Raw genomic sequence first — 17,108 nt, forward strand, 5'->3', positions numbered from 1 at the left:
AATTGACACATCTGGTGTGTTACAGCAAAGGCTCTAAATGATCCAGAGCATCTCTGGGCCTATTTCTCTAATGTTCTCCAGTAGGAAGAGAAACCTAAGTCTAGGCCTTTCACAAAGTTTCTTTTTACAGCATTGATTTGACAGAGGCAATCTCATGTGAGAAGAAAAACTGACAATGCAGAATAGGAGAGCTCTGAGCCACAGAGATTTGAACTCTATTGAGAATTTGACTTTGAGCAAATTATTTCATGTCTTTGGGCTTTAGTTTCTTCACAAAGTTGTGGGGATTCAATAAGACAATTGATGTAAAGAGGCTTGATAAGTATTACACAGAAGTTACAGAATGCAGCTGGGTCTGGCCTGTGTACTCCTGCCCTAGGAGGTGTTCTTTTTATACTTCCTAGCCATCTGCTCCCTTCAGTGAGCAGAATGGGAGGGAGGCCCCGACAGTGCTCAGGCTGCTCAGTTCCCTAGGGCTGGGGCCCGTCCCGGAGTATGACCGTCAATCAGGCTCTACCTTGAGGTAAGACTGACCAGAAAAGAACAAAGGAAACGCTTCTCTGGCTAGCTTCCCAGGGCACCTCCAAAAGCTCCTCTTTGTCCTTTATCCCTCTGTAGCCATGAGTCAGCCACATCATCTCATATCTAGACTCTGACATTTGCTCTTCCTCACCCAGTCTCTTCCTACTTTCCAGGGACACTGGAATGTTCTGAAGACAGTCCCAGTTTCATTAACACTCTTCTTGGTCCTCAGTGCTCCAGACCAGAGGGCTGAATGAGGTGTCAGGCTGAGGCAAATAACACCTTTTTCTGCTCTGCTAGGCTCCAAATAAACACCTGCACCTTCTCTGGCTTGCTTACTGGGGTTCAGGGGAGAAAGACTGTATCTGGCATTTTGGGGGAAGATGTATTTTTATGGAGACTCAGTAAGGTGGAGGAAACCTGAAGGGGAAAAACAAGCAGTACTAGTTCTGCTTGGCCAGGATTGGAAGCAGGCCCCAATAAACCCACTGGAAAAGTTCTGGGCTGGAATCAGGTCAGGAAAGATCCTAAAGGGAAGAGTACAAGGGAGGAAAGTAAGTTGGAGAAAAACCAATGAAATAGATGGGAACGACAAGTCACATATGAAAAGCTGCACTGCTGGGAAGCTGGGGAGGATTCCTGCTAGCCAGGACTTGACCTATGTACCAGACTGATCACTGTGGTCCCAGAGAAGACATCCAAGTTCTCTCACTGACGGTAATAAGAGACTCAGATGAAATGTCCAGTTAGTCTCCCAGGTTTTGACTTTGTTGGCTGTGGCTTTTCAGTTGGCTTAAGCAGGAGGTCAAGCTCGGCTGCCAGGATTTTTGCCAGAGATAATCTCATTAACTGAGCATGCTGGGTGGGTGAGAAAAACCAGAATTGCTACAAAATGCCTTGTTCTCCTGGTAGTGCTAGAAAAGGGCAGAGGGGCCCACACTGGATTACGAGTCCCATTTTTGGTGTAGAAGACTGCTGTGGATGTGGTGACTCTGTGGCATGCAAATGACTGGGATTTGAAGAGCGGACAGCATTGCTTCTGAGGATGAATGTTTTTTTCTGAAACTCCTCCACGGGAGGAAGACTAACGGCGGACTTGGCCATCTCCTGACCTCTTTGCTGAGCTGATGTTTGTCTGGGTCATCCATAGTCACAGGTCTTGACTGCCGCACTGATGGCTAGGAATTTACCTTCTCAGTATGGCTCAGCCTCAAAGAAAAGTGATAGTGGGGGACTTCCCTGGTGGTCCAGTGGTTAAGATTCCATGTTCCCAAGCCCAGGTTGGATCCCTGGTCAGGGAACTAGATCCCACATGCATCTCACAACGAAGATCTCACATGCTGCAACTAAGACCTGGCCCAACCAAAATAAATAAGTAAGTAAGTAAGTAAGTAAATATTAAGGGGAAAAAAAAAAAAGAAAAGAAAAGTGATAGTGGAAACAGGTGACTGGCCAGAAGTGCCTGTGGCAGGAAGGCACTGACTACTGCCCTGGACACATTGGTTCCTCTAGCAGAGAGGACAGAGCAAGAAATGTTGGGGTTCTCCAGTTTAAAGTCCAGATGACTCCCCTGGCCACCTCTCCTTCAGTACTATTAGAGCCAGAAGGCCCAGGAGACACTGCAGCCTATGACATCCTAGGGGTTTCACTAGCGCAGCCCTGTGCTCCCTAATGGAAGATGATGTGCCTCAAACCTTCAACATCTGGCATTCACTTGTCATTCATGCATTCTGCACACAGAATGAAGAGGGGTCCTTGCAAAGTGAAAGAAAGGTGCGCCATTACTTTGTTGGAAGTGGGGAGAAGAAGAGCAGAAACTGTGAGGTTCCAGCTTCCAGCAAATAAGAAAGGAGGGACACCCTAGGGCAGTGGCAAATGGAATTCACTCATTCAAATATGCCTGTAAAAACAACAAAAGGAAGCAGCTCCTGGCTCCAGAAGGCACTGAAAGCAGAAAGCACTGGCGGATGTTTCTACTTTTGCTGAGCAGGAGATAATTTACATAGACCAAGAGGCAAGAAGGAGGTGGAAGAAACATTGTGTGCGGCCACAAACCCAAATAGAACAAGGGACAGAGAAATGCAGTGAGGGGACAGGATAAGAAAGCAGACCAGCTGAGCAGCTGCTTCTGAACCTCTGGGGATCCCTTCTAAGGCCTTCCATGGAGTCAGAGAAAAGGCTGGGGTTCTGAATCCTATTTTTAAGAAACAACCAGTAGGCCCCAGATGCTCAAAAAGCAAGTTTCTCTGCAAGTCCAGGGTAGGCCTGGGTGAACTCATATGTTAAGCAGGAGAAAGAGTTAAGACCTGAGGTTCCTGAGGAGAGAAAGAGCCATAACATGGAGGCCAAGTATATTTGTCCTATTGGTCTGAGAAAGATGGACTAAAAGGAGAAAAAGGGTATCACTGACCAAATTCTGCTAGACAAGCCAGGAGTGGTTTCTTCTTCTGGTCTTTTTGGAGGCTGTCAACAGTTCAGGCTGAAGACCCAGTTTTGTCATGTCCTAGCTATGTACCTTGGGTAAATTTCAACTTTTTGAAGTCTCAGTTTTCACTTCACCAAATGGGTCAATAATGAATCCCTACCTCAGAAGGCTTTTATGATAAGCCAACAGACAGTTCACGTGAGAACATTTTAAAGCTATAAACAATAGCTGTAAGCCAGTGGCACTCCAGGAGGGCAGTGCCATCCACACCTCCTGTGCTGGAGTTCAAGCTGGCGTCCCAGCCCTCTCACCTAGGCTTACACTCTCAGCTTGCACGGGATCACAGCAGAAAGCACCATAGCTGGGGCACCACTGCTGACCAACACTCCTGCTCAAAGGTTCTCTGGTGAGACACTGGGTGGAGTCTGTCTCCCATTAACTGAACTAAAAATGCCAGTCTTCCCTGCAGCTAGGGCATGGGTATATGAGCTAGGCTTGACCTGTTAATGTAGCTACCACAAACCTTGGGCTACTGGGAACTAGTGACACAAAAAAGTAGGAACCAGAGAGAATCCACTTTGGGGCTACTGGGCAGCTAGTGTAGCAGGGCAAGCTGTGATATCCAGTGTTCAGTGAGGATGGCAGCAGTGTCCTCACCAGAATGACCTGGAGTGTAAATCTTGGCTGTAACCCATTTTCTAAGCTTGATTCTGCAACTATCATAGAGCTATGTGCTACTTGCTTTTTCAATGAATTCTTTATCAGCTGAAATCAGCCAGAGTTATTAGTTTATGATGCTTATAACAAAGAACCTTATTGGTAATCTCATGATGCCCAGGAAAGGAAAGGCCTCTTAAAAATGACAATTCTCACATGTACAGAAACAAAGCACTTGAAATGTGAGAAGAAAAGCGATGAGGAGGAGAGTTGCATTTAGTCTCAAGCGAAGAAACAAGGTTGAAGGGTGGCTTCAGGCCAAGGCCACATCTCCCCAGTTCATTTATCAGTGTTGCATGTAGTTCTTTTATCAGCGTAAGTTTAGGAAAAAAGCCAGAAGAGATCTCATGATAATTGCAACCATCTCACAAATGCCTTTCTTGGAACCCTAACTCTCTGCCCTGAAATGCCCTCAAATTCCCTTTATGGATCCAAAATGCATTCACTCACCTCTCCCCTTCCCACTGTCCACTATAAACCATGACTTGCTCTCAGAGCTAGGGATACATACTGAAATAAGTCAATCCTTAGCTTGCGGATCTCAGTCTAGTAGGGAAGGTAGATTCACAGATAATTGCCATAACTTGTGTACGTACTTTAATAAAGGTACCGATAAAGGTGCAGGGGAAGAAGGAACGCTCAGTTTGACTGTGGGAAGTCACGGGAAGAGACAGTGAAGGTTCTATAGAGAAAACACTTGGGGAGTGTCATCAAAAATTCCTGAGAGAGAGGAGGCATGTGCAAAGGCATGGAGAGGCACAAGAGCATGGTGTGTATGTGGAGCTCTAAGTCCCTTGGTATGCTCCAGAAGTTGTGTGTGCTCCTCACAACATTTAACTGTATTTAATTCTCACAACAATCCTACAGGATAGGTGTTACTGTCTCAATTTTTCTAGTTTCAAAAATCTGAGGCCAAGAAATTAAAAACTTTACCTGGTGCACACCCAGTGAGTTGCACAGCTGAGATCTGAACCCAGGTCTGTTTGAGTCTAAAGCTCACAAGGGAGGTATACAACTTTAAAAAAGGGACAGAGAAAAAACTGAAGAAGGCCTCTACTTACTGGGAGAAGGAAAATGATGTGGCTTCTACCAATTTGGAATTGGTGGACTCAGTTCCTTCAGCAACTCCCCTACCCCACCCTATTTTAGGTTTAGGAATAATCTGAAAAGCAATGAGTCATCCTTACTGATCTTGAGTTTTGTCTACTTTTTGGTTAAAAATACCCAGCCAACTTATGGAACTTTCAAGTTTGACCAGCCCAGCAGGGAAACCCTGACGTTTGTACGTTTCTTGAGCACTATACAGTCTTTCTACAGATACACAGCAGAGCGAGCTAACAGTAAAGCTCATAGCATCATTTCTAAACAGTTGAGGATGGCTCTGAGAGAATGGCTTCTGAAGAAGCTGCTAACCTTCTTCCAGGCCAAGAATCTATGGGACTGTCTCCCTCAACTATCAGATCAGATGAGGTACTCAAGGACTGCAAGAGGCCAGAGCTAGTTCCAGAGCCTTTGTTGGATCATTGGCCTTTCTCTCTTATGCCTAACAGCCACTGTAAAGTATTGGTGGGTCATTAGATCTTTCTGGTATACTTTAAATTTTTTGGTAGTAAGGCTGCATAAATATATATGAGCTTATCTAACAAGATAAATTCTTAGAAATGGAACTGTGAGGTCAAAGTTAAAAAATGTGACAGTGATGTCAATCCCCTCCTAAGATGGCTTTATCAATTTATGTTCTTGCCTGCAGTGTATGCATGTGCTTGTTTCCCCATTCTCACCAGCACTGCGCATTATCTGTGCTACTGTGATATGTAAAAAATGGCGTCTGTGATTATAACTTGGTTTCTGGTTTACCTTTGGCTTCAATCCTCTGGCCGCTTCCAATTAGGCAGTTCTTGATGTCTGCTCCCTTCTCTATTACAGCACTGTTGCAGATGACGCTGCCCTGGATGTTGCTTCTGTAACACAGTAGCCAAGTTAGGGAGTGTCCACGGCTCTCATCACCATTCTCGTCACTACGGGTTAGGGGTTCTGGCTCCTCCATTCGCTAGGAATAGCTGGCCAGTCTGGTTAATGGCTATAAGCTTATCATTAGAAGATAGAATGGCTCAGCTGGGCCAAGAGAGGACCAGGCTTTAGAGAAGTCCAGAGTTTGTATATGCTCATAGTGAAATTCCTCCAAAGCCTGAAAAGAGCAACCAGTCTGACTTCAGTTCTTTAGGCACCCCAGAGCTGGAGGTCTAAATTCTATCCAATTTCTCTTCCTTTGGTCTGTGGGTGGAAGCTGGCCCTGGTCCCTGGGCTGATCCATCACTCCTGCCTCTCCTCTGGGAATATATACCAAATTCAACTGGAGGCTCAGATCCCATGAATCTTCCTAGGAGATCAGTTATGGAAACAATGGATGTCCCACAGTTCTCGCCACAGACCCTGGTTAATCAAAACCATACTCGTTTAGAAAAAAAGGATGTTTTTTAAACCAACTCCATGCTACATAAAGACTACTCAGAAAAGCCACACTCTCAAGAGTAACACCACTGGCTCTTAGCATTTGAATGTGTTTAAAAAGCATCTTCGTGGCTTCTGAGGACTGGTGGGTGGGGGAAAAGTCCTTTTAAAAATCTTCACTAGCATTTACTGCATACCTACCTCAGACCAGATATTGTGCTAAATATTCTTTTTTTAATTTTAATTTTATTTTTTATTATTTTTATTTTTAATTTTTGGCCATGTTGGGTCTTTGTTGCTGCGGCAGGCTTTCTCTCTAGTTACGGAGAGCGGGAGCTACTCTTCGTTGCGTGCTCAGGCTTCTCAGTGCGGTGGCTTCTCTTGTTGTGAAGCATGGGCTCTAGGCACACGGACTTCAGTAGTTGCGGCGCATGGGCTCAGCAGTTGTGGCTCACGGGCTCTAGAGTGCAGGCTTAGTAGCTGTGGTGCATGGGCTTAGTTGCTCTGCAGCATGTGGGACCTTCCCTGACCAGGGATCAAACCCATGTTCCCTGCATTGGCAGGTAGACTCTCAAGCACTGTGGCACCAGGGAAGTCCCTGTGCTACATATTCTATATACATTACAGGAGTGACATACATAAATCTAGCCATTTCATCAGTAAAATCATCTGGGAGATTCCTAGATGATTCTGGGAGTATCATTTTTACCTTTAATGCAGTAAAAAAAAATCAAATTTTGCAGATGAGGTAACAGATTAAGAGAAGTTAAACCATTTACCTAAAACCACATAACTGCCAAGTAGCAATTTCAAAACTAAGTCCACCTGACTCTAGAATTCACACATTTAATCATAATGCCATACAGAGAAATTATGGGGTGAAAAGACTGAAGGAAGCCTGGGACTGCGAGTTGTTTTTTGAGCCAAGATAGCCCTGTAGAAGGAGCTCTGTCCTAACAAGGGGATATTCAGTACCCTAAAGAGTCAGAAGTGGGCAGCTGGAGGGAAGAAGGTGAACAGGAAGGGTGTGAGTATCCATTTAAACAAAACAAAACAAAACAAAATGCCCACTAGGGAAAAATCCTCAAGGAACCCAGGAGGCATGGGGGATGGAAAAATGGCCGTTTCAAGGACTAAAACTATCATGCATGGGCCATAAAAAAAAGATTCTTCCCAAATGCCAAAACTTTAGTAAAATGCAAAAAAGGAATTCTAGCATTCCAGGGCCTTCTTTATCTCTATTCTTCTAGAAGGTTAAAGCTTGTCGGAATGCAGCAAAAACCAAAGCCATAGCACCTCTGTGGTGTGGGTTAGAGATGGGTAGAGACAGTTTTAGGTTTTTTTTGGCCACACCACATGGCATGCGGGATCCCAGTTTCCCAACCAGGGATCAAACCTGCAACCCCTGCAGTGGAAGCATGGGGTCTCAACCACTGGACCGCCAGGGAAGTCCCAGTATTAGTTTGTTTTTTGGTTCAAACTCAGGATACATTCAGTGGGTGGGCACTAAGGGAACTTCCCACACTTTTCCAATTTGCCCTCTGCCTGAGGAAAAGCAGTCTAGTCAGCTGTTAGGGTGATTCCTGCTCGTGGGGGAAAATTCATCCCAAAAAAGTAGTAAGGAAGTATAGAAAGCCTCAGACACAGAGGCTTCTGAGACATATAGCAGGCTTATAACTGGCTACTAGTTTGTCACTGAAAAGTCTCACTTCTTTTTTCAGAGTGGGAGTAAGGGGATGCTTCCTGCTCAGTAGTTTAAGAGTAGAAGCACGCTCTGGAGTTAGGCAAGGGGTAAACATAGTCAGCAAACAAGAAAGAACCAACAGGAACTCAAGCAGCCATAATTAGAGAGTACTAACTGGCTATTTTGGAATCTGGGACACAAACGGGAACCATTTCTGGAAGGAAGAGTCTGGAATGACTGAGGTCAGATTTCTATAGCAATGGATGGCCTGGGCTCTCCTTACGTCTAACAGGTCTGATTGAAGTCTTCGGGAACCTCCCATACTGCTTTATTGCTTGTCCCATCTAGTTTGTGAATAACTCCCTCTGAGACAAATAAACCACCACTAGTGAGTCTGCAGATGTGATGGAAAAAGTGGGTTGATTGATGGCTGGGGGCTCTTCTGAAGCTCTTGGTCAGTGGATCTGTGGAAGGCTTTGAGATGAACACCTGACAAAATGCTTAGTGAATGTGAAACTCTTTTTTACCACTTGTTTTTTCAATTGTTTCCCATGATCACTGTTGCAGTTACAAGTCACCTAGCAAGGCTGAGGTACTCTGGAAAAATTTTAAGCCAATTTAGCTTTCCTCCTGTCCAGAAAGAACTCCAAGGTTAAGGATTTTACTGGAAGCAGTGTGTTTGCTCAGACTGGAGGGGAAGGACAGACATTACCTTATCAAAAAAACCCTCTCCAGGTTGCCAATCCACAGTAAAGACTTCACCTTTTCTGCTCAGTGTTTAAAGCAGGAGGGGAGGTGACTTCCTACACAGCTCATGAAAAGACCTAGCCCCAGCGCCAGAACTACAGTTTCTGCACCCTACTTTTTTTTTTTAAAGGGCTTTATTGGAATATAATTGCTTTACAGTTGTGCCAGTTTTTGCTGTACAACAAAGTGAATCAGCTGTATTTATATATATATCACTGTATCCCCTCCCTCCCGCAACTCCTTCCCACCCTTCCTATCCCACCCCTCTAAGTCATCACCCATCATCGAGTTGATCTCCCTGTGTTATCTGCATCCTACTTTTAACTCTCAGCTTGGTACTAAGGGCTCTGCTGTGCTGACGCTTGGCTGTGTTCTCTAAGAAGCTGCTCAGAGATTGCTAAGATTAATGGGCTTTTGGTCTTCACTTCTCCTTGGTGATGTCAAATTTTAAGCAAAGCTGCAGGCCTTGGGAAATCACCCTGAGAACCCTAATGCTTCAGTGCAGAGGAGGCCATGAGAAAAACACAGAGGCCTATAGTAAGATCACTGCTTGGCCAGGCACACCATGCCATGCCATACCATGGCATATGCCAGGAGGAAGAAACCCTCACCTGAGAAACAGGAGCACCTCCAAATTCTTATTCCTCTTCTGGCTTTAGTTAGGACTTTCTTCAGAATTTATTCCAGGAGAGAAGGGAACTCACATAAATCTAATGTCTAACACAGCTCAGTCACTACACAAAGGACTTTATATTCATTATGTAACTTAATCCTTTTAGCAAACCTGCAGGAACGGTGGTATTTATTCTCATTTTTACAGAGAAAATTGGGGCTCACAGAGGTTAAGCAACATGCCCAAGCCTACACTGTGGTAAGTGACTCTCCACTGTGCCACGGGCTTCTGCCTCAGCGGCTGACTGGCCGTGTTTGGCAAAGAGCCATGAAACTTCTTAGTAACTCTGAGGACAGGCAGGTAGGTTCTTCTCTGGGGATTAGCTGGCAGGCTTTCTAAACTTACTCATAACCTTGGAGGAGAAAAGAGTATGGAACTGGAAATACACGTATCTCTCCAGATGCCAGAGGCTCCTAACCTTGGCCCAAGAGGCCCTGTTCCAGGTGTTCCTCTAGATGAAGAACCCTGTATTATTATTATTATTTTTTAAATAAATTTATTTATTTATTTATTGGCTGTGTTGGGTCTTCATTGCTGCACACAGGCTTTCTCTAGTTGCAGCGAGCGGGGGCTACTCTTCATTGTGGTGCGCGGGCTTCTCATTGCCATGGCTTCTCTTGTTGCGGACCACGGGTTCTAGGCGCATGGGCTTCAGTAGTTGCGGCACATGGGCTCAATAGTTGTGACTCACGGGCACTAGAGTGCAGGCTCAATAGTTGTGGCACACGGGCTTAGTTGCTCCGCGGCATGGGGTATCCTCCTGGGGCAGGGATCGAACCCGTGTCCCCTGCATTGGCAGGCGGATTCTTAACCACTGCGCCACCTAGGAAGTCCCCATGTATTATTTTTAATGAAATATTTCAGGCATAGAGAAAAGTCCAGAGAATACACAGAATACCTGTATACCCAACAAAAACAATATAAAAATACAGTATTTTTCTTTGCTCACATTTCCCTCCTTCTCCCAGAGGTAACTACTATTTGACTCTGGTATCTATTGTTCTTACGCATGTTTACTACATATGTTAGTAGACAATATACAGTATTCTTTCGTAAAGTTTAAACATTTTATATAAATGCTATCATTCTCTATGCAATCTTTTGCAACTTGCTTTTTTCCCCTTCAACATCATATTTGTGAGATTTATCCAGGTTAATTCATGTAATGAGATACAATACTTGAAGGAATATCTCACTTTCTTCCTGTCTCTGGTCACTCTTGTTCTTGGGTCCTGTAGATTAATGGCTCCGGTGAGCAGACTTAAATTCTTCCTTTTAGTTGTATGCGCCTCCCTTCACTATATAAAGGTTTAGTAGTGAAAAAAATGTCTTCCTTCTAGGAAATCTAATTATATTCCCTAAGCAGAGGCTAAGAAAAAGAAGGGTTCAGGGGAATAAAAGTAAAGATGTAACAGTATTATTTTTTAAAATTATTATTATTATTTTTGGCCATGCCATGTGGCTTGCAGGATCTTAGCTCCCCTACCAGATATTAAACCCAGGCCCATGGCAGTGAAAGTGTGGAGTCCTAACCACTGGACTGCCAGGGAATCCCCAAGATGTAACAATCTTAAAAGAAATAAGCTGTAGTATTCTAAAAAGATGGGTTTAGTGCAAATGGTTCCAAGTAGGGAATGAATCAAAAGTCCTAAGGAGTCCCTTAAAGTCCAGGGGATCTTGCCAAAGTTTTATAATTTGTTTTTTTTTTAAAGTATGACTGAAGAAACATGGACAGAATTCTTTGAACAATTATGATCTTTTTGCAATTCTTACTGCCACAGACTTAAGGGAGTTCACTTTTATACTCAACCTACCCATTTGCCAGTATTTTGTTTCATTACTTTCTTGGCTATATTATGTCTTTGAGTAGTTTTCCAGAGGATTCATGGGTGACACATCTCCTGAGCCTTGGAATATTTCCAATGATTTTATGTCTCAATTATACCTTCACTATCTGTAGGATTCTTAGGTTACAACAGTTTTCCTTCCAAATTTTCTAAATGTTGTTTCACTGTCTTCTGGCCTTAAATGTTGTCACAGAGAAGTATGAGGTCAGCCTGGTTTTCTCCCTTCTATGTGCCTTAATGTTTTTTTCTTTCAGTTCTATGTGCCTGAAGATTTTGCAAAAGTGGTGCTTGCCATTTCTCCTTTGGATCGTCCATGACCCTATTCCTCATGCTGGTCAAATCTTGGTGTTCTCTTTGTTGCTTTTTTTTGGGCTGTGCTGGGTCTTCGTTGCAGCATACAGGATCTTCAGTTGCGGCATGTGGTCTTCTTAGTTGAGGCACGTGGACTTCTTAGTTGCAGCATGCATGTGGGATCTAGTTCCCTGACCAGGGATCGAACCTAGGCTCCCTGCATTGGGAGCATGGAGTCTTACCCACTGGACCACCAGGGAAGCCCCTTGGTGTTCTCTTTGGGTTTGACCTAAATTTCATTGTGTCTGGCAGATGTACTTTAGTCTGTGTATGGGTACATGGCAGTTATCTAGTTTTATTACAGATGAAGCTTCCTTTTCTGGTTTTGTTTTCATTCTGATGAGTTTCAAGGAATAAAGTACGTACTCTATGACTTCTTCTAGAAGTAGACAGGGCTGTCTTGACAGATAGTTATAGTAGAAGGGCTTAAATCAGGGATTCTATTTTTCATTCAGTAAATCCTTACAAGGTATCTAGTATACAAAAAATACAGTACTGGGGACTTCCCTTGAGGTCCAGCGGCAGGGGGGCGAAGGTTCGACACCTGGTCAGGGAACTAAGATCCTGAATGCTGTGTGGTGTGGCCAAAAAAAAAAAAAAGTACAGTATTGGGAGTTAAGGGATACAAAGACATATGAGGAGTATTTCTGTATTCAAGGAATTTATAGCCTAGTTGAGGAAAAAAGAAAGATGCAGTAAGTGTCACATGAACATAAGTAAAGTGATAGCGCTGGGTGCACAGGGAACACAGAAGTGGGGGAGATAATTTCTGGTTAGGAAAATTCAAGAAAACTGCATGAAGCAGTTGGAATACATATTGAACCTTGGAAGATGGGTAGGATTTCTACAGGTAAAGATCTCTAGAGACAGGGAATTCAGGCAGAGTAAATGTCAGGGATAACGGGGAGTGGAAAAGTAAGGTGCTCAGTGGGCAGGGCAGTGAGTTGAGTGTTGGTAAGGAGCACACTCAGGGGAACACTGAGAGGCAGCAATATCTTGTCTGGCTTTGAGGGCTGTACTTGCTGCCTGCAGAAAGCATGGAAAATCCAGGTGAAATCCTGGTTCTCCAGCCCGCCTGCATGTGAAGGTGCTACCCTACACTGCTGCTTGGGTCAATCACCTTGGACTAGGAGGAAATGCAGGAGATGTTATTCAGGACCAGAGGACCAAAGATGCAGAACACAGGATTGACACTGAAGCCTCAACAATGAAGTCTTCACTACACTTTGGATTGCTGAACATCAGCTGTCATATAAATTGGAAGTAGCAGAAAATGAGAAAGACAGGCAGAAATCTTCTTTGCATAGTCTTGCCCACACCTTTCCCAAGGTGGTCCTATTAGCATCCCTTAAGCCCCAAGGACCTTGGGAGGCTGTCCAAGCCATTGTCCAGAAAGTCTTAGAAGCTCACCCACTGCTGGCGGAGATAAACAGACCAAGAATATGAGAAACTCCCTTCTAGACAAATTCATGCTCCTACTGTGCCATTTAGTCCAGATGTAATAGCATCAGGGTAATCAAGTCTCACATGACTGCAATTTAATCACCTTTCCTAAATTTACTATAAGTAATTAAAACTAAATGACCCCAAAATAATGGGAAAAAGTTCATATGGGATGTAAGATTTCTGATCTTATCACCAGGAGCTAACCTGCAGGGTTGGGTAATCTCTAATGGCCTTCCTAGTCAGGCCCAAGTGGGCTGCCTATTGCTTCGCCTAAACTTCTTTAGTTGGAAAAATAGCAGCAGCCACCATCTAAACCTTTACTGTTTCCCCAGCTATAAACCTTATTAGGCTATCCAAGATTACACCTCCCACAAAACAGCAATTGACTCTGGGATTTTATGCTAGGTCTCTCTATGAACTTCTCTCATAAATAAGCTGGAGGGAGCCTTAGTTTCCTTACCAAGTCTGTTCATGTCAATCCAGGACACTACCAGTGGGCTTTAGAGAGGAGCTCCTTTGGCTGCCCACCCACAGGAGGGGAGGGAGAGGTTACCGATTAGAGCAAATGAGAAAGTTATGGTACTGTCTTCCGTGGAAGGTCTGAGGCAAGATGAGACAGAGTGGAAGTTACAAAGCCTCATGAGCTACTCTAGAACCAGGTGATCAAATGAATAAAGGCAAGTGTAATTCTGGTTTTTAAGAGAATGGTGACATCTGTCAGTCTCATACAGCAATCTGAAACAGGACATGGAGTAGCACAGGTATGATAAGAAAAAAGCCTGGATTGCTACAATTTATTCATTGTAAAAATGCAGAAATCGAGCTGGATGATTTCTAAGGTCCCATCTCACTCTAACATTCCAGGACCCAGTGTTGGAGCTAGATTATGAGAAACATGAGAAACCTTGAAGTTGAAACTTTATTCTAAATCTGAATTAAGAAGAAATAGATAACTTGAACAGACCAATCATTAGAAATGAAATAGACTCTGTAATAAAAAAAAAGACAACTCCCTACAAATAGAAGTCCAGGACCAGATGGTTTCACTGGGGAATTCTACCAAACATACAAAGAAGAACTTATACTGATTCTTCTCAGATTCTTCCAAAAGACTGAAACTTTATTCTAAAGGTAATGAGGATTCTTTAAAAGTTTGTGACTAGAACAGGGATATGATCAGAGATATTCTTTAGGATGACAACACTGGCAACATGCCACCTCTGTGAGATGAGATAAAGCAATGATGAAGGAGATGATGATGGTAACAGCTAACATTCTTTGTGCCAAGCACTGTTCTCAGTGCTTTATGTCTATCAACTCATTTAGTATTCCCAATAAACCTATGAGGCAATCCAGTTTTTACCTTATTTTATAATGAGAAAATTGGGCTCAAAGAGGTAAAGCCAATCCCCTAAGTGACTAGTAAATGACAGATCCAGGATTCAGTCTGGCAGTCTGACCCAAAAACTCATGCTCTAATCCACAGGAGCAATGCTGGAAGGGTGGATTCGGAAGAGAAAGACAAATGGAGACAGGAAAATAAGTTACAGAACACAGTGATTCAGGAAGAGGTCTCTGGGTCTGACCTCTTTTCCTAACCTCTACCCACAAACTGGCTACCAGATACCTCCACACACTGGGATGTCCTACGGATACTTCCAATCTCATGTGCTCCACACAAGCCTTATCTCCCCACAGATCTGCTCCTCCCTCACCCTTCCTCATCTCAGTGAGTACACCACCATTTACCCTGCTTCCCCAACTAGGAACCTGGGCTTCACTGACCAACTGTCCTCTCCCTTTCCCCTTACGTTCCTTCCTTGCTCATTCCTTATCAGTCTTCTTAGATTCCTTTTCTTATGTCTAAAATTACCGATGTTCTCCAAGGTTTGTCTTGGTTTCTTTTCTTTTAATGCCACAACACTGTTCCTGGGTGATCCCAGCAGCATCCACGACTTCAGTTACCACTTCTATGGTGACCGCTCCCAATGTGTGCTTCAAGCACAGGCTTATTTCCTGACCTCCAGTTCTACACAGCAAGTGCTGCACATCAAGGCTGCCTGCAATAAGCTCAGCTTGTCACAAATTGAACGTGTCATTTCTCTGCCTCCCACCCTGCAAATCTTGCTCCTTCTCCACTGATTTCTATCTTAGTGAATAGCACACCAGAAACCTTATTGCTCAAGCAAGAAATCTGAGAGTTTTCCTTAATTTCTCTCTCTTTCACCTCACATATCCAGGCAGTCATCATGCTTTATAGTTTTTATCACCTTATTATTTCTCCTCTCCATCTCCACTGCTACTGCCTTAGTTTAGGATGTCTTCTATTTTACCAGGATTATTTCAGTAGTCTTCCTGCCTCTGTGTTTACCCTCTTCAGATTAACCTTCTCACCACAGCCAAAATGATCTTCATAAAATGGGAATTTTTTTTTTGGCTGCGTTGGGTCTTTGTTGCTGCGCTTGGGCTTTCTTTAGTTGTGGCGATCAGGGGCTACTCTTTGTTGTGGTGCCCAGGCTTCTCACTGCGGTGGCTTCTCTTGTTGCAGAGCGCAGGCTCTAGGCACACGGGCTTCAGTAGCTGTGGCACGAGGGCTCTAGAGCACAGGCTCAGTAGTTGTGGTGCACAGGCTTAGTTGCTCCATGGCGTGTGGGATCTTCCTGGACCAGGGATTGAACCCGTGACCCCTACAATGGCAGGTGGATTCTTCACCACTGCGCCACCAGGGAAGCCCCCATAAAATGGGAATTTAATCGTGCTATTCCTTTTCTTTAAACTCTTAAATTACTGTTACCCATTAAACTCCTTAGGAGATAGCCCATGATTTGGCTTTTATCCATCTATATGGCCTTGTCTCCTGTCATTGTGGTCATTATGAATTGTTTACCATTCTTTCACGTAACAAATATTTACTGAGTTCCTGTAGGCCTTCAGGATATAACAGTGAAACAGAAAGATAAGGTTTTTCATTCTCAAACTAACATCTTCTTGTGAGAGACAGGTAAACAAGATAAGGCCAGACAGTGATAATGTTATAATGAAGAAAATAAGATGTAACAGGGAATATTGGGACAGGTTACTTCTGAGGGGGTAGTCAGCACAGTCTCGTGTTTTTTTTTTTAATTTTTACCTTTATTTTATTTTTATTTATTTTTATTTATTGGCTGCATTTGGTCTTCATTGCTGTGTGAGGGCTTTCTCTAGTTGCAGCGAGTGGGGGCTACTCTTTGTTGTGGTGCACAGGCTTCTCATTGCAGTGGCTTCTCTTGCTGTGGAGCGCGGACTCTAGGCACATGGGCTTCAGTAGTTGTGGCACACTGGCTCAGAAGTTGTGGCTCGCAGGCTCTAGAGCACAGGCTCAGTAGTTGTGGCACATGGGCTTAGTTGCTCCGCGGCATGTGGGATCTTCCTGGACCAGGGCTCAAACCTGTGTCCCCTGCACTGGCAGGCGGAATCTTAACCACTGTGCCACCAGGGAAGTCCCAGCAGAGCCTCTTCTTAAGTGGTGAAATTTGAGCTAACATCAAAATGAGGAGATGTTTCTGAAATAAGATATGCTCTCTCACACTTTATATTCTTTTTTTTTTTTAATTTTTTTTTTTTTGGGGGGGGGTACACCACACACTTTATATTCTTGATGTAGCTAGACCATTCTTTTCTCCAGCCCAGGTGGCCCTATTCATTTTTCAAGATTCAGTTCAAGGGTCATTTCCTTAACTAAGTCTTCCCTGACCCTCTCCTCTTTTGTGACCATACAGATTTCTATGACAGCACTTGTAACTTCTTGTTGCATATAGCCTATGAGTTCCTTGAGGGAAGAGATTGAGCCTTACGTAGTTTTCTGTCTTCAGTTGCCTACTACAGTCTTCAGCATAGAGTGAGTCCTTAAGTGTTTGATGAAAGAGGGGAATACTTGAGACAGGTTTCTATTATCAGTGCTGTGCTGGAGCCAGCTAGTTCTGCTTGGGAGAGCTGACGGGCAGTGTCTCTTCCCAACTCAGTGTTCACTGATATCACTGGTCATAGTGGGAAACTTTATACCATGGGAACTGGCAAATGCTACAAATCAGACCACTTATTTTTTCCTCTGGAGAACCGGTTGTTAACAATTTATCAGCACACTACTGGTAGCAGTGTACTAGAAAAAAATTTGGCTTTTTTTTTTTTTGCAATTAAAGTTATACACGCATGCAGTTTAAAGAAAACTGTTCTGATAATTTTATTATGAAAAACAGTAGTCCCCTG

At 43.8% G+C, this 17,108-nt stretch overlaps 1 protein-coding gene across 3 annotated transcripts in view; it reads right to left on the reverse strand.

Annotated features, from left to right (window-relative positions):
* Positions 1-17,108, reverse strand: part of EIF2B3 (eukaryotic translation initiation factor 2B subunit gamma) — a 142,729-nt gene that overhangs the window by 2,426 nt on the left and 123,195 nt on the right. For 2 of the 3 annotated variants that reach the window (XM_057708797.1, XM_057708817.1), the window contains exon 11: positions 5,522-5,625. The exons of the other annotated variant lie outside the window; for it this stretch is intronic. In XM_057708797.1, the coding sequence (XP_057564780.1) occupies positions 5,522-5,625 (104 nt within the window). The remainder of the gene's footprint in view (positions 1-5,521; positions 5,626-17,108) is intronic. 3 annotated transcript variants of the gene reach the window in all.

The sequence above is a fragment of the Hippopotamus amphibius genome, chromosome 1 (genome assembly GCF_030028045.1).
Source record: "Hippopotamus amphibius kiboko isolate mHipAmp2 chromosome 1, mHipAmp2.hap2, whole genome shotgun sequence".
Classification (NCBI taxonomy): domain Eukaryota; kingdom Metazoa; phylum Chordata; class Mammalia; order Artiodactyla; family Hippopotamidae; genus Hippopotamus; species Hippopotamus amphibius.